Source organism: Oculina patagonica, chromosome 7 (genome assembly GCF_052425735.1).
Source record: "Oculina patagonica isolate OP01 chromosome 7, crgOcupat, whole genome shotgun sequence".
NCBI classification, from domain to species: domain Eukaryota; kingdom Metazoa; phylum Cnidaria; class Anthozoa; order Scleractinia; family Oculinidae; genus Oculina; species Oculina patagonica.
In genome coordinates this window covers 12,026,389-12,054,040 of record NC_135764.1, presented here as the reverse complement: position 1 = coordinate 12,054,040, position 27,652 = coordinate 12,026,389, and the positions used below count along the sequence as shown (strand labels likewise).

The 27,652-nt window shown below is 40.9% G+C and overlaps 1 protein-coding gene across 3 annotated transcripts; it reads left to right on the top strand.

Annotated features, from left to right (window-relative positions):
- Nucleotides 1–524: 524 nt before the first annotated feature.
- On the top strand, nucleotides 525–27,411 carry LOC144659402 (sacsin-like). 3 transcript variants are annotated; one of them, XM_078519817.1, is made up of 12 exons: nucleotides 525–607; nucleotides 3,959–4,003; nucleotides 5,610–6,629; nucleotides 6,888–7,439; nucleotides 8,267–8,361; nucleotides 8,621–8,731; nucleotides 9,488–9,635; nucleotides 10,924–11,932; nucleotides 12,337–12,911; nucleotides 13,397–24,546; nucleotides 25,151–25,430; nucleotides 26,242–27,411. In XM_078519817.1, the coding sequence occupies exons 3-11, from the start codon at nucleotides 5,654–5,656 to the stop codon at nucleotides 25,427–25,429; spliced, it is 14,895 nt and encodes a 4,964-aa protein (XP_078375943.1). In that variant the 5' UTR covers nucleotides 525–607; nucleotides 3,959–4,003; nucleotides 5,610–5,653; the 3' UTR covers nucleotide 25,430; nucleotides 26,242–27,411. The 3 variants fall into 3 exon arrangements, with proteins under 3 accessions (XP_078375943.1, XP_078375942.1, XP_078375941.1); XM_078519816.1 differs by having other exon boundaries at nucleotides 8,261–8,361; XM_078519815.1 differs by having other exon boundaries at nucleotides 6,888–7,445.
- Nucleotides 27,412–27,652: the final 241 nt, after the last annotated feature.

The window sequence follows — 27,652 nt, the reverse complement described above, 5'->3', positions numbered from 1 at the left end:
CATTTAAATAACAAAAGTATTGTTTGTAACCTCCCCAGGAGCAAACCGGATCTTGCTTCACTCTTGCCATAATTTACCGATTGACTTGACATTGAATGCGTGCGTATAAAAGTAAGGATGTTGCGAAGCAATTTCTCTGGGTTTCTTTTACCAATACGGCTGAAGAGGTCGGTCTGTACTCAAGATCCCCCACCCCCTCGGCCCGGCATTTCAACAGCGAATTTTGTCGGTAAAAAAAAAATAAAAAAAAAATAAAAAAATCAATATTCAATAATCGCAAAAAAGAATGACTTACTGTAAGTGTTATCAGAAAGTTTGCAAGAAACTTAAAATGGATATTATATAATGAATTATTAAGTATACCTTTTAAAAAGAGGATTTTTACTAGTCCTTATTTTAACCATCGTGTGGTGGTTCCGCTATGGCGTGACTCAAGTGTGACCGGTACCGTGCAATGACACGGAAGCAAAATATTCGTTTTCCGAGAAACACCAGTGGATCACGTGACATATCGTGATATCGTGGAAGGCTCCCAGTGAACCGAGAAATTATTGAGGGATATTGGTCAGTAACGAAAGAATGGATTTCATTGAAAAGAAATGACAAGGTAAATGAGAAATAGTGTTAAGTAGACCTGCGCATGTTGATACAATTGTAGCTAATTGTTTAAGCAAAGGACGCCATCTCGCTAAAAGTATTTTGAGGTGTGAAACTTAGGCTCAGGCCTTCGTTCAAACGCCGCTGCTTCCGTCGTGTCGAACTTAAGTCGATCAATTAAATTCGGCACGGTGATTTGGCACGGCGATCGCTTTGCCATGCTACAAGACTTAAGCACTTGGTACCGTTTGCTATCGCCCTGACCGCGATCAAACGACGGAAATTTGCAAACATCAAGAGAAGCTAAGAAAAGTACTTCAGATAAGGTTAATCGCTTTTACTTTTGAAAATTCGATATTTAACTTGTATCCTGCAGATTAACTATCTGTCTTTTTTAGAACTTTAAAAAGTTTGAAGTGTTTGACGCAGGGAAATGCGGACTTGTCGGCGTCATTTGCCAATTGAGATCAATTTATTAAAAACGTAAAGAAACTCTTTTATTTGACGGAAATGAAATCAGTCATGAAATATATTTACGCTCAGTAACTTTTTTTATATATCAATGCTTATGCTTCCATTTCATCGCGAATACAATTCACCGACTTAAAATGAAAAGCTGCCTGAGACGTTTGACCGCGGTTAATTTATCGCCTAATCGAACTAAATGAATAATTACAAATGCATAAAAGGGTGACACTGAGCTCTCCGTCTCTTACGCCATTTTGGATTTATCCATAGCCCCTCTAGTAACATTCTAAAGCTTGAAACATTTCTCTGAATCAAATCCGACTTCTAAAACCGAGTCGTACCAATGTCGCCGTTACAGTTGAGCCAAATTCAATTAATTACGTTCGGCACGGCGTTTAAAACGGGCCTTAGGCTGTTTTGATATGTCTAACATTTAAGCTCCCATTGCAATACTATTTTAAAACAATAGCACCGTCGAGAGCACTTTCATTGTTTAATTTTAGAAAGCGTTTGTTCCACTGGAGGTTTGAAGTTTAAACTGCCCCAGGATCTTTGCGCAATACTGAACGAAAAATGCAGATTTTTGAATAATAATATCATCTGGTCTGTAAATGGAACATTCTGACTCGTAAATTCTGTTCTGTGGTTTCATGTTCATGTTACAGGGACGTCATTTCACAGAATGTTACAAATGATCAGAGATAAATATATATATATATATATTCAAAGCCAAACTGGTCGCAGTTTCGATCGGCAAAGGGTGATAATTTATTCCTAATAAAAACTACATTGCTGAATTCTGTACACAAAGCCGTGAAAAACTGTCACTCTGCATTAGAAAGCTGCCTTCTGATCTCATCGTGACACTATTTTCTTATGGCGGGCTACTCAAGCGTGAACGCTAAACAAGAGCGCCAAAATAAGAGAAAAAAGAACCTGGCTGAAGTTGTCAAGTGACGTCACCGTGGCTGCTTCGGGCCACGTGCCTTACACGAGGTCGTGTTGAGTTGTTGTGTTGGGAGTTACATCTCGAATGTTATAGCGGAGAAACAATTTTTAATTGCCATTATATATTTCATTGTACAAAAATTGACATGTATATATCTTAGAAAAGATCACATATATAATGGTTGGAGATCTTGGCAAACTCGACTGCGCTTTTCTAAGAAGATTTCCGTACGTTATTAACTATAACTTAAATATAGCAGATGGATATATTTCTTGAATGTAAATATTAACACAGAGTATACTATGCCAAAATTTACCCTTTTAAACGTATGACATTATTATTTGGGGCAGCACATATGAATCTACTATTATAAACCAGTATTCACACTTCAAAAGAAAGCTATCTTACTTATTTATGCAAGAACTAATGATGGTTAGTGTAATATTCGGTTTCAAGGCCCCTCTATTTGGAAGTCTATTGATAATGAAATCAAGTTATTATCCATATCTATATTGAAGAAGAGAATAATATATAAAAGATCAATATCTTGAAAGATACTAGCAACTTCATTAAGGCTGTTTTTGTTTCTGTTTTGTCAGTATGGTAATTAATAGCTAGTTCTTTTGTTCTATAATCCTCCTATTTATCTTTTAGCATTCTGGTATAGTATTCATTTATTGCTCACTGAGTGTTCTGTGTTGTATGTGTTTGTACCGACCCAAACGTGTATTTATATATTTGTACTGAGTCTGGCTGCCTGCTATTTTTACTTTTAGTTATTTCAGGCAGCCAGACCCCTTTCTCTATCTTTATAATTACTAATTATAAGGGGAATTAAAGTTGTTGTTGTTGTAGCTTTTAATTGTTGTCACAAGAACTAACTATAATCTGGCTAAATGGTTTTGCACATAAACTTTTGTAGATTTTTTTATAAAGATTATCTGATTTTAATATTTTCAAGTCCTTAGGATAATTTGTCCCTAACTTAAGTTCCCCCGCTAAATTCCAATGACAATTTTCCATAATTTGTCCTTTTATAATCAATCGTACATCTGACTTGTAAATTAATAATAATTAATAATATTTTAAGCATTTAAGTACTTGTATTTCACAAACGTCATAATCTTTCTTACCGTCGTCACAGAAGTAAAAGGGCATTGGCCCGCCACCTAATCAAGGAACTCGTCCTTCTTGCGTTCGTCGATTTCCACCGTAACCTAAATTGTTCGCGAATGATTCATAAGCATGGACTAGGAAAGAAAATGTAACCAACATTACTTGAAATGAATGAAAATGAAAATACATCTCTATCGCCATACTTACTCGTATTTTTGAAGTCATTTCAGAAGTGAAATGTTGATTTCTGACTGAAATATTCTTCGATTAATTAGGAACGTGTCTTCTCAGATTACTGCGGAGATCTGTATTCTGGCGCTGGTGAATGACAACTGAAGCAGTCACTTGCCAGGCCAAGCTCCTTTTATACTGGAACTTCTTGTTTTATACAAGGAATCTAACGAGCAAGTATGCTTAATCGTCGTCTAACGACAAAATATGCAGTAAACACTCTCGCAAACTCCTAAAAGATGCCCCATATATTCGTTGTCTGGAAATGAATAACGTTTCATCTGGCTTTCAATAAGGTCACATATTTAGCATCATTTTAAAGCTTACATTCTCCTCAATTCATATCAATGCGTTTTGTACTTTTCTTAATGCAAGAACTATCGCAAAAAATCAAACGGCGTCTCAGGCAGTGAACATCTTGTCAAGTTACTTTCCGGGAGTGTCTCTGTTTACCGTATATTTAACGGTTGTGGATGTACTTTAAAGATGTTTTTTGCAAACTGCTAAGGATATTTAATTAATTCTTAAATTCAGTTGACGCTTCCGACCTTTACTTCGAATTGGCAGAAACCGTAGTGAGAAATTTCTCTCTTTCAGATGAACCATTTGTAAGAGCAGAAGAGTGATCCTTCGAGACAAGGGGTAAGTAGAAATTGTCTTGTATTTTCAGCGTTTACGCAAGTCAGTTGTATCAATTGCAGAACTTAAAGGGTTTTCTTCCACCCTCCATTCTCCCTCATATCCGCGGATATTGCAAGCATAAAGTGGCCGACTTTACCAGCAAAATGTAAATCCCAAACTTGTCGCTACATCTTTTTACTGTATGTTATCTGAATAGTTTTATCTTTATAGTGGAAATATACATGTCTTAATGATAACCTGCCCTTACTGCCTACCTGCCTCCTTCCTTTTCTCCTAGCTTCTCTCCCGTCATCTTTCCTACCTACCTACAAGGTTCGTAAGGATCATGGAAAACCTGGAAAGTCATGGAATTTAAGAATTTCATTTTCCAGGCCAGGAAAGTTGTGAAATTTAAACGTGGGACATGGAAAGTCATGGAAAATGGTATTGATTGTACAAGATAAATTAGGCAGGCTATTTTTGCCAAGAAAAGGGTAAAAATGTACCCGAAATCAAGATAGTTTTTAAACATTTCCAAGAAAAATGGTCAGATTTAGAACATGGAAAACTTTGAAAAGTCACGGATAAGGTCATGGAAAGTCATGGAATTTCAAAAGCTCAAAATACCTACCTACCTACCTACCTACCTACCTACCTACCTACCTACCTACCTACCTACCTACCTACCTACCTTCCTACCTACCAACCTACCTACTTACCTAGCGGACAACAAGGTTCAATCAATCATACACACCTAAGTTTATATTTATAAACTTGGAATTTTCATTCTAAAAACAAGGAGGGGATTTGTTTTTACCCACCACAAACGCATGCTCACGTCACCGGCTGATGGAGACACTGTTGGATCTCTCTCCTTCGCAGAGGTTTCTTTCGTGTTTCAGGCTGGGAAATAGTAGGGAGAGGAACGGGGAGAGGTGAAAAGTAAGCGCGCGGAGCCTGGAGAGAATCGAAACGAAAGCGCGCGGGGCACCCAACATTTTATTCATAAAGACCGTCAGTTACCGGAAAATATATTGTCATAACAAAAAAGTCCTCAACATTCAGTCTTGGCTATGATTCTGACATCTTGTGACAATTTTGACCTTTCTCGGCTTCGACGTTCTTATTGACCCTTTTTAGACCGGGGGGGGGGGGGCTTTTGTGTGTTAGGATGTTGTGTCAGGAACTAAACATCACCATGGCAACGGCATTTTGACAGGCTTGTTTTGCCAAATTGTAATTTATGTGCTTGTATTAATGAAAACTAACTTCAATGCAATTATTTTTTACCTTTTTATGGTTTTTAAGCACAGTTTTATTGATTTTGTGTACTTTGCAGTAATTATGGGTGGTTTTCTGCCATTTTGGAAAATTTTGAAATCCAAGATGGAGGATCCAAGATGACGGCTGTTTTGACATCATGATGTGATTGTCACGTTATGTGACGTCATCATACCACGTGACGTATACCAAAAGATAGATGTTCGAACATACTATACATCCTCCTAAGTTTCATTGTGATTGCTTAAATATTCTGAAAGTCACATAGTTACCCCTCCCAGAAGGTCCAAAAAAGCCCGTTAAGTTCTGAATAGAGTTAAGTGCTTATTAACCATTATTTTTTCAGGCTTCTCATGATTACCAGCACATTTATACCGAGTATCGTCTGAGATGGCCGCTGCCCCGGACCCAGATGAAGTGCTTCGTTCAACATCAGGAAAAGCAAATTTTCAACGTGTTGCGCGACTGTTAATAAGTGGCGGCACCACGCTCCTGAGAGAGGTTTTTGATCAGCTTTGTCCACCAAGTAATCTTCCCACAATACTAATTCATCCAGTCACAGAAAAACAACTCAAAGCGGCAAAGCTCACAAAGCCACAGTGGGACTGTCTTTACCTTTCCCCAGGGGTGTACGGCGAGTCAGCAGACTTTGATGTCACCCTGCTTTTCAAGCTGCTTAGGACAATATGCAACCTTATACCTCCTGCCATGGGCTGGGATGCTTTACCAACAAATACAGACCACGGTTTAGCTGCAGACTTAGCAAGAATAAAATACTACAGAAACTCCGTGTATGGTCACGTGAAGCAAAACATGGAGATACCAGATGACGAGTTTCTATCGCTTTGGCAAGAAATCAGCAACGCTCTGATTAGAATTGCGGGGCAAATCAGCCATGAAAAGAAACGTGAATGGCAGAAGGCCATTGATAGTTTTTTAAAGGATTCTCTTACAGCAGAAGACGAAAGAAATGTAAATGAGCTGCTCGAGTGGTATGAAAACGACAGAGATGTAAAGAAATGCATAGAAGAACTGAAGTCATCAACTAAAGAAGAGATAGAACGTTTGGAGACAAGTGTCCAGTGTGGGTTTAAAGGGTCAACACAGTTGCTAGAGACAGCAGTTCGAGAGGAGGCCCAGTGCATTAAAGATCAGCTGAGAGAAGAGATAAAGTCATCAACTAATGAAGTCCAAAAAGGGGTAGAACGTTTGGAGACAAGTGTCCAGGAAAGGTTAGAAGGGACAACAAATGTCCTGGAAACAGCAATTCGAAAGGAAACCCAAACCCTCAAAGATCAGCTCGGAAAAGTAAATCAATCGATAGACAGACTCAGTACCATAGCTGGCGGCCCTCAAGGAGCCAAAGGTAACTTACAATTGACTCTTCTCTTCATTGAATTTTTATCACCATTTGAAAGTTAAACTTTTTGAGTCACCAAATTGTAGAGCCTCGCGGACGTAGTTTGGTGGTCACGGCTAGGAATACTCTCGAATCGTGGCAGTGCAGCCGTTACTGCTTTTAAAGTCGCTTGTTTCAGCTAGAAAATTACTTTAAACAGTATCCTTTTTTATGTAACCAGGATCGGTCAGTTACGTTGATTAAGAAGAATCTGTTTCCCAACAGTTCAACTTCGAGTGCGGATTGACTGTGAGACTATTCCAGAACCTGGTCCAGAAGTTGGAGCTTCAAAGATGGTTGTATCCTCACAGGAACCGCAAGCGGCTGGTGTTCAAGGGATGGCAGTAGTACCTATTGCTTCAGGTGGGCTAGAAGCTGAAGCGACAGGAGGCCTTGGGTTAGCAGGTACCGGAGATGATGGTATTCCCAGTTCGCAAGGAGTTTTGAATTTCATTGCGTATAAGTCCTTCAAAAGCGTTGATCCATCCAAACCAGAGGAGTTAAATGGCTTTTTGCAGTATCTGGAAAAGGTAAAAAAAGTGCTGATTCTTGATGTAAACTCAGGAAGTTTAATAATGACAGTGGAATGTAGTTCTCTGAAGATACTGGAAGGACTATGGGAAGACTATTGCACAGGCTACGTTAATAAAATGGCACAAAAATACCTCGTGACAGAGGACGTTCTAAGGGAGTTTGGCCTCTTGAAAGTGAAACTCAGAACGACCATTCTGGAAGAGGAATACATAGCTTGTCGGGATTATTTCTTGCAGAGTCTAGGTGAGTGTGTAATTTTGTATCCAGAATTTACTTTCAAGCCCTAGTCTTTCCATAGTTTTACTGATTTTGTGTGGTTACAGTAAAACCAAATTTATGGGTATAAAGGACATGGCGAACGAGAAAATCGCACAGACGCTTCTCGTTCAGGCGGCTAACCATGCCAAGTCCTCCTTGCATCATTTTGGGCAAAATGTTGGCAAGATTGACGTCACAAGATACAAATCTCTCCGAGATGCTTTTAATATCTTATCAACTGAACCGAAATCACAGAGATCCGAAATAAAACCCTCGCCCTCCCTCAAGATATGGGCCGCTGGGAAACAGAATTGCAGACCCATTTCTCTTAGGGGCGCAAAACAGATATAAATTTGCCAGCAACTGGAAAAATTGTTTTTAAAATACTTATTTGTTGATTGGTTGATTGGTGGCCATTATGTTTCCTAATGATTTCTGACATGTTATCCCGTTTGGTGCTCCCGAGCGTACCCAGATCTTGCCAAGAATTTAGGTTGCCAAGATGCTTATAAATCTAGGCAAGCGTACCGATCGAGATATCGCCTAGATTTTGCCAAGATCTCTGCAGGAGCTCGATGCGGTAATGTTTACTAGCTGATATCTCGACGTGAGTAACGAAATACTTAAAAATACTTTAACGTTCCCGAGATCGTGGCAAGGCTATTAAATTACCCGATTCTACGAGACATCAGGTAAAAAAAATATTGCGAAGCAAGATTGTACACTTCTAGGTGATATGTCAGATAGGAAGCGCTTATTCACAATAAAAGCTTTTTTAATTTGTCTGATGTTTTTTTGTGTGCTAGCGGTAGATGACGACGATGGATTTGACTTGATTCAGCCATCGCTTATCCAACAGTTGAGGACCATCCTAGATCAGTATCCAGACGACGGGCAGATACTGAAGGTAAAGAAAGTGGCCATGCACACTCAGCTAGATGTTCATCACGTTCTACGGCTGAACAAACTTAGTGGTTAATCTCTCTAATAATACCGAGAAAAAAAATGGGTTGTAGCGGTCGAGATTGTACCACGACAAACCTTTAACTGTTAAAAATAACGTCGAAAAAAGTTTTTCTCTGATCACACAGGTGCTATATATTATACTTTAGTTATAATTAATTCCTCGCCTTTAAAAGTGAAAAATATTTCTTTCTTTATATTAGGAGCTTATTCAAAATGCAGAAGATGCTCGCGCAAGTCAAGTTAAATTCCTTCACGACAAACACAGCTATGGAACAGAAAAACTACATTGCGAAGGCCTTGCACAATTCCAGGTACATTTTCATTACACTAAGAAGTGAAGTGCTAGCCGTTTCTCTGAATACTCTTGTCACGTTTTTTATAACAGTGCAAAGCACGACTTAAGGACTAATTGTTTATACGCATCCTTACTACGCGCACTTAATTCCTGCCGCAACGTCGTGCATCAAGCGCGCGCTGAGGAAACTTTCTTAACACATATAGGGCTGTTGGCCGTTGCGTTAACTTCATTTGCGGTTTTCTCTCTTAAAAATTCGGTGACCCCCACTTTTATTGGATAGATATTTTCCTCTTCCAATTCGACAAATGGTAAAATATGAACAAAAACTCAATGTGAGAAGTTTACGAATTTCCAATTTGCAAATGTGATCGCTAAATGATACGATTTACATCAAGGAACTTTACCTGTTGAATCAATTGGATTAATATGTCCACATAAGCTGTATTTGGCAGAGAAACTGCATTTCAGGGATTTATTTGCGATATTTTAAACAAACAGACACGGTATCCATATTCAGTAACGAAGCTCGTTTTTGCAGATGTAAGGTGATCTTTTAGACATCTTATCTCCGAAAGGAATTCGGTGAACCCCCAATTTTTTTACGTTTCTGACATAAGTAACCCGTAATCTCACAGTGGTGAACGTTTTAGAAAAAAAAATCAATGTTAGAAGATTTTCGAGCAGCTTCCTTAAGACCTTATAAATTATATTTTTTAACAATACATGTAATTGTTCATTTACGTACATTTGACTCTTTGTATCTTTACAGGGCCCTGCACTTTATGCCTACAATGACGCTCAGTTTACTAAAGAAGACTGGAAAGGCATACGAATGCTGTGCGACAGTATTAAAGTCAAAGACCCGATGAAAGTCGGCCGCTTTGGTCTTGGCTTTAAGTCTGTATTTCATTTAACAGGTAAGGCTCAGTCTCGTTTAGGCAATGCAAGTTATGAACGAATGAAAAAAGCCTGATACAAAAGTGATTTAATCCAGCCTGCTTACAACTGTGACTTGCATGACGGCTGCTTCCATGCTTGTATGATTAGCCAATCACATTGGTCATTTACATAATGTCCGTTGCGATACATATGGTATTGAAATTTGTCAGTTTGGAACGTTTGCATATTGGAATGTGTTCCAAAATACCTTCGAAGGCCAAAATTAGTCCAACGTTTTGCATAAATATAAGGTATACATAATTATTTTTAATAAACTTTAAAAAAATCGAATCAGAGAAGGTGTGGTAGGTGTACGTGAGGTGAAAAAATCTAGCACTATTCTGTTAAAATATATTTTCTGCCAATAGAGGCGTCTTTAATGGGCTGCAACGCAAAGGGAATACCTTTGGAAAGGTATTACATTAACATATTGACATAAAATCCAAAATTCCAAAAGCTGTCACGGTTATGGCAAATCGTGTGCAATCGCTCCAGTTTTTACTCTCATTTTACAAAATGATGTATATCTTTTACTGGAATTAAATATCGGAAAACCCCCAAAAAATTTTTTAGCGCCCTTTAAGACGACTGTTTGGACAGGATCAGGTCACCGATATATTTATATCTTAAAGCCGGTAGACGTTCCCATAAGTGAGTCGAGGAAAATTCATAGATTCATCAAAAGAAAATATTATCAGTAACCTTAAGACAATTTCTGAACGGACAAAGTAGAGGGAGTTAGTAGGAACATAGCTTCACGCTTTGAAGGCTGAACTGCACCCCCAGGGCTTTACTAATTGATATATTCCCACCCGTGCAAGGAACTGCATTTTATACCCCGCTTTCAGCTGTTGTGATAAATGTCGCATTAATTAAAATAAAAGGACCTATAAGGTTACCAGTGAACGTGCACTTGCTTACAAAATGTGATACAAGTACAAAGGCAAGTTTGGGGAAGCTTGGAAATTTGTGTGTAGCCGGCAGTAAGCGAAGGTATACGAAGGAACTTTCGAGTGCTCCGAAACTCACTTGATCATTTGCATTAGCCACGATCGAGGGTTAAAATCGCGCATCTTTAATTCTTTCATCCATTTTGGCGAAAAACGTAATGTGGTGTAATAATCGTGTTTGCATGGGTTCATGCACAACAAATAGCTTTCAATAATACCGTTCGTTATGAAGCCAAAAAGTTTTAACATTGCCAAGAATAACTATTTTCCCGCTGCAAACAAGAGTTTAGCCCATTTCGTCCTTTGTTTATCTTAGATCTGCCAAGTATCGTGAGCAGTTCACAGATTGGCGTGATCGATCCGCACGAGGAGTATTTTGGCGACGGAAAAGAGCGACGAACGGGACACAGATGGCGAATGAAAGAAGACCGTGCAGTCATGGACAGTATACCGGACCAGTTTCTTCCGTACAAAGGAATATTCGACTGTACAGATGATGTTTTCTCCGACGGCATTTACAGTGGGACGCTGTTCCGTTTTCCCCTACGAAGTACACCCTCCAAACTCTCACAGACACTGTACTCTGCCGAAAAAGTGCACACACTGTTTGAGAGTTTCATGGCTGATGCCCATTTGATTCTCCTTTTTCTCCAGTATCTCGAATCCATAGAGCTTTACGTCCGGGAAGAGTCAGACACTGAAGCCAGGAAAAAATTTCAAGTACGAATCAGCGACGACAGCCTCCAGGTGGTTCGAGAAAAGAGGCGGGAGTTTCGCAGCGAGATCACGACCGGTCAACTAATGCCACAACCTGTTAAGGTAACGTATCCAATCACAATTGAGACTCAAGGTTTCTCCGAAGGGAAAGAAAGCGGCACTCAACGGCATTCATTCCTTGTCACAAACTATTTTTGTGGTGGAAAGGTCTCGTCAGAATTCGAACGCCTGGCTACAGATGAAGAGCTGAACTATCTACCCTTAGTTGGTGTCGCCATGGCATTACCAGAAAGCTCTGAAAGTCACACACCTGACATTCGAGGACACGTGTTTTGTTTCCTACCATTGCCGGTGCAGAAGACAAGCTTGACAGGTTTGCCAGTGCATGTCAACGGTTTCTTCGCTTTGAACCAGAACAGACGTTACATAAAGACACCGAATGCTGAGCAAGAAGATCTGGTGGAGAAGGAAGGCCGACAGCTGACTGACAAGTCCTTGTTGTGGAACCAGTGTCTGCTGAAAGAGGCAATCCCCCGCGCATATGCTACGATGCTGATGGGAGCTATTAATGAGAGGAGTTACAGTGTACAAGCAGAAGCAATTTACAAGTAAGATTAACCTGTTTAAGTTGTCACGAATAAAATGCCTTTTACTACGACTCTAACCTAAGAGAGTCACCAAGCACTTTAGCCTAATACTTTTGTTGGGGGACGTTAAAATTTCGCAAACAGTTTGCCAAATGGTCTGATTAAAATTTTGCAACATGCGATCAAAACTTATTCGTCAGGCGCATTTTTTTCCACTTGTTTGTTAGGTTACTTTTCACAGGTTTTGTTCACGTGCTCGCTAGTAAATCGCGAAGTTAACGTATTCGTACCCTTTGCAAAAAAAAAGGTTGTTTGATACACGGAAATGGGCAAGCACAGTCAAGTGCAATGTTGATTGCGAAATTATCAGGAATTTCTTTACTAACTACTAATAACTTTACTTTAATGCATTCCTTGTAAATTAGGGCCTGGCCAGATATGAAAGGTATTGATCAAAAGTGGAAAAGACTGCAGGACCCCTTGTTTAAGTTGCTGTGTGCTGAAAGGGTCGTTTACACTCCAGCACATGGAGGAAACTGGCTGAACGTGGAAGACGTGATCTTTGACAGACTTCAAGACAATGATCCTAAAGAGCTGCTTGCACACGTTTTTCTCGCAGCTGGTCAAAATGTCGCCAATTTGCCTGACCACGTGTTAAAAGCCTTGGAGTTGTACACAAGCTTGGATACGGAGATCACGCCCTCGTTAGCAAGAAAAGTACTCAAGGCAACCCCTTCGTGCTACAGAGACCTCAGTCGTTCAGAGAAGTTGCTGCTTCTAAAATTTGTCCTCAAAGACGAAAACGTTTCAGAACTCCTAGGATTAGAGCTGCTGCCCGTTTCCAATGGACTGTTCACCTCGTTTTCCAACTCTGGTGAAGCTATTTACATCAGCTCGCCTCAACATCCTCGTGAACTTCTTCCGTGTCTACAAGATCGTTTTTTGGACCGGGACATTGACGAGAAACTCTTAAGAAGCCTACAAGCAGTTGCAGAGCAAGGTACGAAGCATCTAGTCGATTTAATTAAAAAAACCCTCGTAAATTTAAATACGAAGCAAGCAAAACAAGTTGCATATATAATTAACAGAGGTTTGACCTGTTCTTTCTACTTGTCTTTATAAACATTTTTATTCATAGTAGATGACCCAATTTAACAGTATTTGTTGTTGGTAAGAATATGACGTTCTGTACTACAAGCAAAACAGCGGTCCACAAATTTATAGTATTTTGCATTATGTAGATATTGTAAATACGGCTATCTTACCTTCGCAGCAGCTTAAAAGTAACCGTGCATTAACTTCTTCAATTCGCGATGTATTGTTCTCAAAGGCATGTCGTGATAGATGGTATGTTTTTGTGTTCATGTTGACTTTTAAGTTAAGTTTTTGAAGACTTAAAAGGCTTCCTGATTAAAAAACGGCCTTTTTAAAATTTTACTCAGGGGTTAAGAATAGTAATTAAACAACTTTCGTTCATTTACATAGGATGCACTCAGTTACGACATCTTTGTAAAGATAACGTAGCAACGCTTCTTTCAAAATCACTACCTCCTGAGTGGTCAGTAGGGGAAATTGTTCAGTGGTATCCTGGCGTCGAAAATCATCCTCCAAAGGAATGGCTGGGGATTGTGTGGGACTACATTGGAAAGAACTTTTCTACAGTAGACGAGCTTCACAGGCTACAAAACCTTCCACTGCTCCCAGTTGACATGTCACAGGTTCCTGTAACATTAGCAAGACTCACCCAGCCATCGAAGATTGTTCTGAGTAGTCTTCATGGCGATCACCTTGCTGACAACCTCGCTGAGGTTTTAGAAGAACTCGGTGTGACTGTCATCCAGGAATTGCCAAACTTCGTAAGCTTCCATCCTGCTGTTTCGAAAACTTTTGCCCATCCACCATCAGCTCAAGGTGTCTTAAGAGCTTTGGCGGCTTCACTCCCCGAAATGACGACTAAAATTCAAAAAGTGACAGACGGCGGCAAACGATCCTTAAGAAAGTTTGTTGCTAACGTCTCATCATTAGAACCAGAAGCAAAACAGGTTCTCGGTAGCCTTCCTTTGTTTGAGACCCTATCCAAGGCTTTTGTGTCGAAGAAGGAGGGTCTTTGTGCTGCACCCGAAGAATCATTTCCGGTGACTCCTCGCAGAGATCTCATTGACATTAAGGACGACGACTCCAAGAAACTGGCAGCTTTACTGGGCATCAAAATCCTTACGCCGGTAGAGTTTATTCTCGAAGAAGTTTTTCCAGGTGTGGAAGAGGGACGTTACACTGTCGACGAAATTGACAGCCTTATGGCCTTTGTGATGAGGCACTACAACATTTACGCAGATGCCGATTGGAGATTTAAACAGAAGCTAAAAGATTTGCCATTTCTCTCAACCGAAAGTAGACGAGTAACACCTATGGAAATATTCGATCCTAGGAAGGATCTGTTGAGGAGGATTTTCAGTGATGAAGATGTTTTTCCTGCTGAAGAGCAGTACACCGATCCTAAAGCCCTCCTCATTTTGGAAGAATTAGGGATGAAAGGCGAAAAAGATATCACTGGAAAAGACCTCTACCAAAGTGCGAGAGCGGTCAGTAACATTTCAAGCCTTTCAACAGCGGAAATGAAGTCAAAAGCCCTCATGGAATACTTGACTAACAATCCATTAAAACTTCAAGAAAGTACTTGTGGGACCTCATTGGGATTGCTTCTTCAAGATATTTCATGGGTATCTAGGATAAAAAGAAAACCCAGCGATTTTCCACAAAGTCTTTCGTTTTGGGGAGAAACGTGCAGAGAACCAAATTTTCACAAGCCCTCGGAGGTCATGAGCGAGCAGCTGGCAAATCTCATTGGATCAGTAAAGCCAGTCGTTAAAACAGAGTTATCCAGTCAGTTAGCCGATTTCTTTTCCTGGAATACGAAGCCAACTGTATTAGATGTCGCAGAACAACTAAAAAACGTGATAAGTTGTTACGTCCCAGATGAAAAACCGCGTTACATCCTCATAGTCAAAGAAATCTATGCGTTTCTAAGCAGTGAAAATCACGAGGACGTAAAGGCTGCCCTCAACGTCATTGACAATCCAGCCTGGATCTGGAATGGAGATGGATTTTCTTCACCTAACGTTCTGCTATCTGAGAAGCCTCCTATTGACTTGTCACCTTACATCTGCTCGCTTCCTTCAGAGGTGCTACATTATTCTGCTTTTTTTTCCAGTTTTGGCTTGCTGGAACAATGTAATGACGCATTCATGCTTCAGGTTCTTCATCTGATAAAGCAAAAGTATGACAGCGGCTCTAATTTTCCCACATCAGAAGTAAAGAAGGACCTACAGTTATCTGTGGACATTCTAACTGAGGTTAAGCCAAAGGTTGGTGAACAGTTGCCGTCGGCACTACAAGAAAAGGTCCTTATTCCAACGAAAGTAGAAGGAGATGTCTACCTCAAACTTGCACCAGTGGAAGATTGCATGTACTCTGAGCACGAGGGGTGGGGAAAAGAAAATCAGGAAGAAGGGATGGATTATTTGTTGGTTCATCCAAACATCCCAAACAGCACAGCTGAACTTTTGCTTGTCCCAACGCCTGTGAATCGAATGCTGGAGCCTGACGAACTGGAAATAGGAGTGGAATTTGGACAGGAAGAAAAGCTAACTCGCAGACTTAGCAGACTTCTGGAATATTACACCGATGGATTCGCAGTACCAAAAGAGCTTGTTCAAAACGCAGACGACGCCGGAGCTTCTGAAATTAGATTTCTATACGATGAAAGAACAAACGAAGATGCCATGACCTGTCTGATTGATGAAGAAATGAGACATTGCCAGGGCCCTGCACTGTGGGTTTACAACGATGCCGAGTTTCGAGACGAGGATTTTGCAAACATAACAAAACTGAACGGTGCAACAAAAGAAAGTGACACTGAGAAAATTGGAAAGTTTGGACTCGGCTTCAATTCAGTCTACAATCTGACGGATGTTCCAATGTTTGTGAGTAGAAATTACTTTGTCATTTTTGACCCCAACACTTTCTATCTGGGGAAAGCAATAAGGAACAAGAACAAACCAGGAATGAAGATCGACATCAACAAGAACACAAAGAGACTGAGAAAATTTAGCAACCAGTTCAAACCGTTCAATGGCATATTTGATTGTGATCTTCGCTTGGATAAAGAAGACAACTCGTTCGATGGAACACTTTTTCGCTTTCCTTTACGAACGATAGAGCAAGCCATTAAAAGTGAAATCAAACAACTTCATTACGACAGCAAACAAGTAGAAGAGCTTTTCAAGATTTTCAGTCGTGGTGCCAAAACACTGCTACTCTTCACACAAAACGTCCGCCGCATAAGTGTTTTTCATTTGCCGAGAGATTCAGCTTCTTCCCAACAACCTATCCTGTTGTTTGAGGTCAGCAAATCATTGTATCAAGGTGGAATCTTAAGAGAATTGACTGTTCCAGTCACACTTTCACCAGCTGTTAAGAACCTGAGCACCGAAGACCAGTACTTTCTAAAACAGTGTAACGTTCTACGAGCATCATCTGAAGTCGCCAAGCATATAGAAGACTCCACCAGCTCTAGTACTGCTCTGCTCAGCTCTGCACTAACAGTCAGCATAAAGAGCACCATTACGCAATGCGGAAGATCGTTCCTTAAGGACGACGGTAACCTTCAGGACGAATCAGAAATTTGGCTTGTCGCATCTTCCATGGGCAAAGGAAAGGCATTGCAATTTGCTCAAGACGACAAGAGTCTACTTCCATCAGCTGGAGTCGCTGCCCAGTTGCTGCCTGACGAAAGTAAAAAGCTCCTGCCAGTACCTGTTGTCGATCAGATGAAAACGAAAGAGCCACCCCACAAGGGAACCCTATTCTGCTACCTTCCGCTTCCAATCTACAGTGGTTTTCCAGTGCACCTAAATGGGGCGTTTGCAGTGGCCGCCAGCAGACGAGGTTTGAAGAAGAAAACAGCTGATGACAAAGACTGCTTTGGAGTAAAATGGAACAATATTCTTATGCAAGACTCCATCTGTGCAGCATATTTAGACCTTCTTGAGGATGTGAAGAAGTCAGCTGCTAACTCGTACCAGTTTCATTCACTATGGCCCAAAGCATGCGAAGTACAGCTAACATGTGTGCCTCTTGCACGCGCATTCTACCAAAATCTTGCCAGTGGAGGCTATTCTCTCTTTTCAGATGGAAATCGATGGGTGGACATCACTCAAGTTGTCTTCCTGGAACCAAACTTTCGCCAGGAGCCACAAGTAGGAGACATGTCGTTTAAGCTTTTGCAGTTGTTGAACAAGGGGAGTGACGTCATCATTGATATTCCAGCTGAAGTGTACCAGTCCTTTGCTGAATATGATGTCGCGGCACAATTTCAGGCTAAATGCTACGACAAGTACAGGTTCTTCCGCGAGCTATTCTTTCCAAATATTGCTTCGGTACCATCCTATCTGAGGAATGATTTGTTTTTGTACACCCTAGAAGACAAAACTGGACGCTTCGACGATCTGATTAAAGCACATGCTTGCATTCCGGCTACGCCAGATGGTCAAAAGCTTAAGTGTCCTGGGCAACTTATCAACCCATACAAAACCGCGGCGTCGCTGTTTAGCCCTGATGATGAAAGGTTTCCATTTGACACAGAGGGCACTTTCTTGAACAGTTTGCGACTTGCCAAACTTGAACAACTTGGGATGTTGACAGATGATCTTCCATGGCCTGAAGTTGCAGAAAGGGCACAGAGTATCAGCATGTTGAATAGATGTAACAGTGAGGCAGCTTTAAACCGCGTAAAAGTATTGGTGGATCATCTAGAGAAAAAGTTGAAGCGTGAAGATGGAAAATATATTTCCCATGATGTTCATAACAGTTTACTGGAAGCAGAGTTTCTTCCAGTACTTCAGAAGCCAGAGAAGTTTCCTCTTCCCTGGAAAGGAGACGAAGAGAAAATTGGGATTGGAAGAGTATTGCTGTCGCCCAACGAGTGCTTTTTAGAAAGAGAGAAGTATTTAGTGTGTTGCACGGAGCCAATAGTAGATCTATTCATCCCGTCAATTGTTCAACAGTTTCTACATCTAGACAAAAAACAGGCCACTGTGAATCATGTTACAGCACAACTTAATGTTGCTTCATCTGCGAACGCTGACAGTCTGGATTCCTTGGAATTTGAACACTTGAAAAACGTGTGCTTGACAGCTTACAGATATTTTCAGAACGCCCTTTATAACAGCATCATCGAGGATGTGCAAGTGAGAGAAATCTTTCGAGAAAAGAAGTTCATTCTCTCTGGAGGAAAATTTGTTTCCACAGAGCAAGTAGCATTCAAGCTCGACGTTGATTGTTCTCCCTATCTTTATCTTCTTCCACACGATTTAGCCAGGTCATTTAATCACTTGATGAAAACTGTCGGGGTAAGAGAGGTTTTTGAAGAAAAAGATTTCACATCAAGTATGAAGCAAATAAAGCAGAAATTCGGGGACACACAGATCGACGAGAAGACTCTTCAAGTGGCAATCAATGTAGCTGTTCAACTGGGAAACTGCCTAACCGTTTCTGAAGACGATGTGAGCAAAATACAGGAAAATCGGCAAATATTTTATCTTCCTGATTCTCAAGGAGTAATGCGATCTGTTGGTGAACTTTGTGTCAGAGATTGCCCTTGGTTTCCTGACGAAATTGGTGTTCATTTTGCAAATGACATGATTCCGCCTAAAACAAGCATTAAACTGGGTGTCAAAACACGCCGTGAAGAAGCACTGCAGCATTTCTCGTCTGGTATTCCTTTTGGACAAAAAGAAAAACTAACAGATCGTTTGCGGCGCATACTAACAGCTTACCCAAGTGAGAGAGAAATCTTGAAAGAACTTCTTCAAAATGCTGACGATGCTCAAGCAACAGAGATTTGTTTTATTAAAGACCCCCGACAACACCAAGGCGAGAAAGTATTTGGAGATTCATGGAAACGAATCCAGGGCCCTGCACTATGCGTATACAACAACAAACCCTTTACAGAAGCTGATATTGAAGGAATACAGAACCTTGGAAAAGGCAGTAAAGGACATGATCCAAACAAGACTGGCCAGTATGGTGTCGGATTCAATGCTGTGTACCATTTGACGGATGTGCCGTCATTCGCGACGAGTGGTGAAGAGATTGGAGATGTTTTGTGTGTGTTGGATCCACACCACAAATACGTGCCCGGTGCAACTGAAGCGAGTCCAGGAATAATGTTCAGAGAAACAGCAAAGTTAAAAAGAATGTTTCCAGATGTTTTTTCTTGCTACATTGAAGAGGAGTTTCCCATTCAAAATTCAACAATGTTTCGTTTTCCATTGAGAACGCAAGAAATGGCAAATGATTCCAAGATATCTAAATCCCCAGTTACACTGACAAAATTAGATGGTATGATGGAAGCGCTAAAGAGAGAGCTCTTTGATGTTCTGCTTTTTGTGAACAGCGTTAGGAAGATCACTTTGTGTGACATCGACGCAGTAACTGGAAAAGCGGTTAACTCTTATTTCGTCGAGACAGAAATGTCTGAGGAGGATGAAACGAAAAGAAAACAGTTTGCCACCTACGTAAAACAGATCGGGAACGCAGCTGATCAAATAGAAGGCTTCCCCAACAACATCGAGGTGAAAAGGTGTTCCTATGTTCTAAACTTGCGAGACAACATTGGCAACGAAGAGAAGTGGCTTATTGTCCAGCAAGTTGGCTTTGAAAACGAAGTGCAAGGAAGTATCGTGGATGCTTACACGGGAGGCGAGCTGGGAATGCTTCCTCGAGGTGGTGTTGCTTGTCTTTTGGAGAAAAAATTAAAGCAAGAGGAATCAGAGAGTAGCCGAATGAAAGTTTACTGCTTTCTTCCGCTTCCTTTAGAAACCAGTCTTCCAGTCCACATTAATGGTCATTTTGCACTGGACCATGAGGCCAGAAGAAATCTGTGGAGGGACGAAACCAGCGGCTATCGTAGTGACTGGAACAACGCTTTGCTGACGGATGTAATAGCCTCATGCTATCTAACACTTTTGGATGAGGTGAGGAGTTACCTTCATTTGCCAACAACACGCAACTCTGAACCTGTTACAGTTGACTGCAATTTAGATGCTTTTCATAACAACATCGAATGCTACGAGAAGCTGTTTCCGTTGACTCTCTTAGACGATTCGTACTGGGCAACCTTGGTAAGGTCCGTGTATCAAAGAATGGATAACAAGGGACTACGATTCCTTCCAGTGGTGCGAAGTGACACACAAGAAGGTACCACTTCTAAAGTTCACGTGACATGGCTTCCTCCGACAGGCGAAGGGAAAAGCAAAGCATTCTTCAACAATCTTGGAAAAAGTGATTGCTTTGCCCCGCAACCAAAGCGTTTTGTTGATGAAAGCGAAGAAGAAAAGCGAAGCAAAGAAGAGAAAATAATTGAGCAGAAAACATCCTTTAAAGAGGCTTTACTGCAAACGGGTTTCAACCTACTGATATTCTCCTTATCTGTTTATGAAGTATTGCAGAATTCTGATGTAAACGCATGCTGTGTTTCGTCTTCTTCTGTTATGGAGTTCTTCAAGACTTTCAAGAAGGAAAATGCCCTTTGCTCAATTGGATCGATTCCTGTTGATGTTGAAGAGACCCCATTGAAGAACTTTGAAGGTGTCACCCTTGTACTTAAATACTGTAAGGATGACGTACAGTTTTTATTGAACCTGTCAGGCCTTCCTTTGCTTCTGACGCAGGACAATCGTCTAAACGAATTCAGCAGTAGCGATCCTGTGTTTCTCTCTCGACATTATGGCATCTTACCACAGTGCAGAGAAATGTTTGTCCATGATCGTCTCAGAATACACATCTTTGGTGAAGCATCGAGTCTAAAGTCACCTGTTTTCAAGCATTTTGGAGTAGAGGACTTCGCAACTAACTTACATCGAACACTTCCACGCGAATATTTCGGCAGTGACCGGTACGTTAAGTGGTGTCCGACACAAGAATCTGAGCCAAACCAAAATTGGATGTTGAAGGTTTGGAATTTCCTGAATGAAGAAACAAAGAATGACCTCAAGAAAATAGAGCCAAGTAAACAGGAAGACAGAAGCCTTCGTGAAGTACAAGAACAAGAGATTAGAAGCATCCGTGCAATACTTCAACCTCTTTCAAACTGGAGCATCCTTCCTTGCACTGAGACGGTCCAAATGCCTCCATCACATGATAAAAGCGCTTCTGTTGTAGTAGCAGAACACTTCCTGGTGCCCTTAAGACTAGCAGAAACCGTTCTTGATTTTACTAGTCACGACGATGTCAGTAGTCGTTCACTTGTTGAGGCGTTGCGATTGCTTAATCTGCCTGAAGTTAACTGCGCTGTTTTGTCGTTGGATTCCAGCTACCTTGCACGCAAAATAGTAGGATCAATTAAGACACCAGAATCTCTTCTCAGGACCTTGGAGCAGAAGATGGCAAGAAACCCGGAAGCACTAGAAGGAAAATTGAAGACTTCGGAATGCGAAATCATTTTGCGCTATTTCAGTGACAACGTTAAAAGTTTGCAAGAAAAGGACAAGAAAATTCTAAGAAGACTTCATTTTTATCAAGCAACGCATGGTGCACTCGTCAGTGTAGACAGTGAAAGAGTGTGCGCCCTTCCCATTGGCATTCCACGGAAGGAGATGGAAGAGTTGGGACTTCGACTACATGTGGTGTTTTTGGAAGGCTGGTCCCGTCTATCTCCGCTGTTCGAATTTCTGGGATTCGAATGTGTCTCGGCAGTCGACGTGTATTGTAATTTCATTTTGAAAAATTTTGGCACATTCAGCACAGAAGGAAGGCTGGCGCACCTCACGTACATCCGTGATTCTATTTTGGCAGCAAAATCAAGCGATGAGAGCCAGAAGCAGAGGATTGTAGCTTCTTTGAGAAACACAGCGATTGTCACCTCCAAGGATGGGACATTGAAGAAAGCATTCTCCTACTACGAGCCCCAAAATGAGGTTTTCAGCATAATGCTTCCTGAAGACATGTTTCCGCCAGAACCTTTCAACACAGACGAATGGCTGTCATTTTTGAAACTAATCGGGCTAAACTGTGAAGTTTCCCAAGAGCTTTTCACGACGTTTGCTAGGGATGTTGCACGAGAGGGAGCAACACAGCGGACTAAAGGAACCAAAGAAAAGTCAAAAGTACTGGTAAAGCACCTCTTCACTCGAGACAATGTTGTAGAAGAAGGGCTTCTTCATGCTATTTGTGATGTACGATTTGTGGCTACAGACCCTGTAAAGAAAGAGCTTCAAGCTCTCCATCCTCAGTTCGGTGGAGGAGGTGATGGCCAAACTCCATTTATTGCATTCAAAGACTCTGTCTTAGAAGAAAACACTAAGATAGCTTGGACGACAGCTTCTCTCCTTCCGTATTGGGCAGATCCTAAGAAATATCTGTACCAGATCAGCGCTCCAGGTTGGCGAAGTGTTGAATACTGCAATGCCATTCTTGCACATCTTCAGGTTCGTATAGAGCCAACGGTAGACCTGGTTACTTTTCACTGCCAAAATATCTCCTTTCAACTGGAAAAAGAAAACGACGTGGAACCTACTGTTGATCAACGACTAATAAGGACATCAGTGATGTCGGAAATCTATAGCTTTCTCCAAGCAAAAGCCGTTTCAAGCACTGTTGCAAAAGAGAGACTACGCCATACACCTTGCGTTTTGGTCGAGCAAGGCGGACGTTCTGTTTATCCAAAACAAGTTGTCCTTGAATTGTACAAGATTCTTGAGATCCAGCCGTTCCTTTACGGAATTTCTGCCGAGCTTGCTAAGTTCACGACACTGTTTAAGTATCTGGGCTGTTCCCCTTCCGTTACACCCTCGCACTATGCTTTGGTCCTACACATGATGCACGAGCGATGTAAATCAAACAGGCTGGATCCAAACGAGGTTGGTAGTGCTTTCAGAGCGGTAAAAGGTCTTTTTGAAACATTGCAAGACACTCCCGACGCAAAGCAGGATATGCCTACCTTGTACCTACCAGCCACATATCCATTTAGTAGCACTCCGGATGACACAGTACTACCTGTCGTGTTGACGAAGGCCACCGAGCTTATCTTCGATGACGCTCCGCAGTACAAGCATCGTATTCAAGACTTCAACCTGCCCTTCGTGGTTGACCTTAAGAGAGCTAATGTGAACTTTAAAGACAATGCAAACTACAAGGAACTAATCATGCTTCTTCCCACAGCTATCCGGCCTAAAATGATGTCTTGCGTAGTCGAAGAAACCTTCGCGGATTCCGAAAACAGTAGCGAAGGTTTTGATGTTGGTACTGCTAGTTCACTGAAAAAGCAGCTGCACTCGGAACAATTCCACCGTGGAATCGTCAGACTCGTTCGTCACGCCAATCAAGATGGTGGTCTGGACGAGAGTTTGGTCGCAACCCTGAGAAGCAATTTACAGAGTATCGAATTCATTGGAATGAATAAAATTATCACTCATCTGGTTCATAATGGAAAAGTGATTCGAGGGAGTGAACTCGAAGTGCCTTACTTTTTGGAGAAGGTTTCAAAATCCGGTGAAGATATTTGGAAAGTATACGTTAATGCGGTTCAAGACACAGAAGAGAACACGTCTACGATAACTCTAACGTTATCAAAAGTGATTGCGAAAGTATGCAATGGACTGCTGCGAGACACAACTCTGTACATTCCTGAGATGCTACGCAGCCAACCTGGAAAGATTTGTTCCTTACTGGATAGGATGGAGATTCGGCAAGACGATTCCTATGATGCAGGCAAAGGAGATGTCTTTCCATTGCCAGGCAGTTTTGTCCCTCTTGCAGAACACAACCTTCTAAATCCTGCTTTCGAAGCGTTTACCCCCGGAGAATATATTGGTTACGAGTTAGATGATCCAAGCTTGGAACTGCAGAAAGGAGATGCCACCTACATCTATGCTGTGATAATCAAGGAAGTGCCAAGCGACAATGTCAGCCTCGTTACGAAGTCTTACAAGATCAACATTGGAGATGACAAGGAACCAAAAATTGTCGAAGCTTTTAAGTTGTACAAATTTTGCCGCCTTCAAGAGATAACATCATCTGCAGTTGTCCTGTCTGACCAGCAAGGTAGTTTCTATTCTACGACGGATAAACAGAAGATTTTCGATGAAATTTCAAAAACGCTTGGAAAAGCTTGGAGGCTACCAGAAGACAGGAGAAGACAAATTATCAAGCGACTGGTTTTACAGTGGCATCCCGACAAGAATCCAGGAAACGAGGTTTTCTGTACGGAATTGTTCCAACACGTAAAGAAAGAAATTGAACGACTGGAAAGGGGAGAGTCGCGTAGAGGTGAAAGCTGGAGCTCGAAAAGCTACGATGGCGGGTCCTATGACGCCTTCTACGGTTTCTGGGGAGTACGTGCAAAACAGTATAACTCACAGCGCCGAGAGTACCGAAACAGCTTCTTTCGACACTACGGATCATATGGCTCCAAAACACGTTCCTGGGAAGTTCCTCCAAGTTTCTGTACCACCAATCCCCAACCAAGAGAGGCAAGACGCTGGTTCCGACAAGCAGAAGCCGACCTCGCAGCTGCAGATAACGACATTGCTACTGTGAAACCATCTTACGAGTGGGCCTGCTTCAAATGTCACCAGGTAAGGATATTACAGCTACAAACGTCATTCAACTCGGTTTGCAAATTACATTATTAGCTTCAAGACGAGGAATAAAATCAAACGGCCATTAATAAAGTAATTACTTCGTTTTTGGAGGAAGGGTAGACCGGCTATGACTATAATAGAAAAAAAGTAAATAAGGAGAATTTTGGTATTTGATATTCTTTTAGAACAATTAGCCTTGGAGAACGAGATCTCGCCTATTTGACAATTTACGAAAATTGCTGTAAAAATAGTTAACGTGCTTTTGGCCCGAAGAGAGTTAAAGTATAAACGCTATCCTTTATCTACACCTCATTATTTTGCACTTTCTGTTTAATACAACAATCTCGAAACGATCGATTTTTGTAAAAGTCGTGTCTGTTTGCGGACGATTTGTCAGATTTTAACCTACTTATATGGCCTTACTCCCACGAGTCTCCTGCAGCTTTGTTGTACAGCGTCCGACCGGTGAGCAGAAGATCATGCCTGTGGGAAAGGTCGTTATCCCATTTCCGACTAGCATGTGTCAGTGACTGAATAGTATCTTGTTTAACAAGCTTAACACAATGTTTGTATAACAAGAGTGGTTGTTCGTTTTCAGGCAGCAGAGAAAGCACTGAAGGCTGCCCAATATTCTGTTGACGCTTACAAGACCAATGTTCCCAATTTAGTCCAAAACTCCCTGACACTAGACGACTCTCAGTTGATCACATTATCAAGCCAACTTGAGGCTCGCGTGGGCGATTCGATGCGCATGCGCTATCCCTTCCAAGTTTCTTTTCCTCAGATTCCAAACGACGTTTACTCGCGAGAAATGGCTCGCACTGCATTGGAATTAGCCACGATGATCCTAGACAAAGTCAGAAGCAGAGTTAGATGAGGTACGTACTTCAACAATAAGATGCCCTTTCTAATGAGGGAGAGACACGAAAAAAGAGAGCGAAGAAAGAAGAGGTACAATTATTTGTTGAGACTCATTGTGTTCGTTTCTCTCTCTCTCTCTCTCTCTCTCCCTCAATTTCTCTCAAGCCAAATAAAACTGGCAAAAATTATGTTGCCAGCTGAAGTCAATCAAATACGAGAAAACATCATAAAAGGAAAAGCTTCCGAATGTACTTGTTTAGTTTTTTTAAGACCAATGAAATGACTGAAAAGTGCTTTTATTAGTAAATCGGACCGTAGCGTACTGTTACAATTAACACTATGGCGAGTTAACATCTGTGTGCAAATGGTGCGCTCGTGTAAGGGAAATGGCTAATTACAGTAATTGTTATCATTGCGAGTTGTTGGTAGGGTACTACGAGCAATTCCTCGCAATTAGTTTGCCTTGATTAACTCGAAAATGCTGCTGCTTACTTGTATGGGGGCACGGGGCTGTGATCTTTCTACTTTCGTACTTTTTAAACCCCTTTTCCCTAGCTGCTTCGGCCTGTTTGAGCTTGTTCTATTGTCAAAAGATACGTAATGTTACGGGGGGTTTGTTTAATTTTCCCCAGTTCCCTCTGCAGTTGGAATAAGTTTCAAAAGCTCTCTTATGGAATTCTCTTATCCGAAATGAGGTGAAATAATCTCCGTCCAAAATGTAACGCGTTAATATCTTATCTTAGATTTAGAGACCTCTGACAAGTAAGGGTAACAAAGGTTTTCAAATTATTTTGTTGCATTAAATTGGCTCTTTATATTTGTTTTTAGGAAACATGTACATTCCGCCCGATTGCCATGCCTCAAAAGACATCAATGGCGTCTGCACTTAAAGATGTCTTTCTAGTCAAGATTTAAGAGTTATGATTAAAATAATTGTAGGTACCAAAGTGAAGAATGTAGTTACTTTTGTAGTACACGAGGCTCTAGAATCGTCGAATTCAGAAAATCTACGTACTCTGTAGAACTTTGAATACCATGTTTTTAAAATGGCTTAGCTGAACAGCAAAAACTGTAGCGTATAGTTTTGAAATGTTTGCATGCTTGAAGGACTAGTGTGTAGGAGTAAAAGCCAAATGAGTTACTTAGTTACCTTTGGATACGAGCTGAGCTTTTTGGTATGTTCAAAATAAACAACCATTGTCAAAATAATCCAAATAGCCATCATATTATATACAGCTTAGTTTTTGTAGTGTAAAATACGTTTCACCATAGTTAATACGGTACATGTCCCTAAAGATATCCAAATTTCGTATTGCTGTGTAAACAAAGTAGTTTATCAGGGTAAAGTACGAAGTTCGTTTTTCTCAGTTGACAGGATTTTCTATATGCTATGTTGCCCTTGCTTTAATATCATGTAAGACATGCACGCGTGCTTTAAATTTAGATATATTGCAGCTCAGTAAAATATTGTCGTTTTCAAATAGTTTTTTCCTGGGGTTTTCCCCAAGTTGCCGGTAGCCGTAGTAAGGTCAGTAAAAAATAACATAAAATAAAAAAAAAAATTAAGTGGAAGATCACTTGGACTTTTTCAATTAACTAGTAACTTCGTGTAACGTAGAAATGGTCTTGGCGATAGCTTCTTATAAGACGTGATGTCCAGCTGATTTCCAGGCATGCCACGGAGATAAATAAAAGACCAAAGGTTGTTATAGTTGTGGTTATAGTTTAAAATAAGTTTAATTTATGGAATAGGATTAGCTAGAATTGAGATATACTAACATATTGTAAGCAAGAAATTGCTCTAGAACACTGATACGTGATGTCGATCTTGCCAACTGGTCAGCTCAGCAGTTAAAGTTCTGCATTTTGCTACAACAGTAAAAGTGGACAAGAAAATCGTTGTCTCTACTCAAACTGTCTTGTTAACCGTACCAGTGTAGTTAATAACTACTGTAATGCCAGAAATTAGGTCAATAAAGATTGAATGTTATCATTCACTCTGACGCCTCTTTTGTTACACACACCAGGCAAAGTGTTTCAACCAACGTTCGGTGCTGTCAACCTAACCGAGTTGTATTACTTGAAAAAATATAGATGAAAGAAACGTTTCTTTCTTTCTTGGGAAGAATGTATTTTGAAGAGCGCTCAACTCATTTGATCGAGGAGCATAAATAATATTAACTTGACAAGAGGTCAGGCTTCAGTATACATCATTTAATGTTCCCAACCCATGAAGTCA

Bases quoted from the DNA above. Each gene is read 5' to 3' on its own strand.
- LOC144659402 (XM_078519816.1), top strand. From the start codon at position 5,654: ATGGCCGCTGCCCCGGACCCAGATGAAGTGCTTCGTTCAACATCAGGA. The intron at 8,362-8,620 runs GTAAAGAAAGTG...TCTTTATATTAG, and splicing joins ACGACGGGCAGATACTGAAG to GAGCTTATTCAAAATGCAGA. The intron at 12,912-13,396 runs GTACGAAGCATC...TCATTTACATAG, and splicing joins ACAAGCAGTTGCAGAGCAAG to GATGCACTCAGTTACGACAT.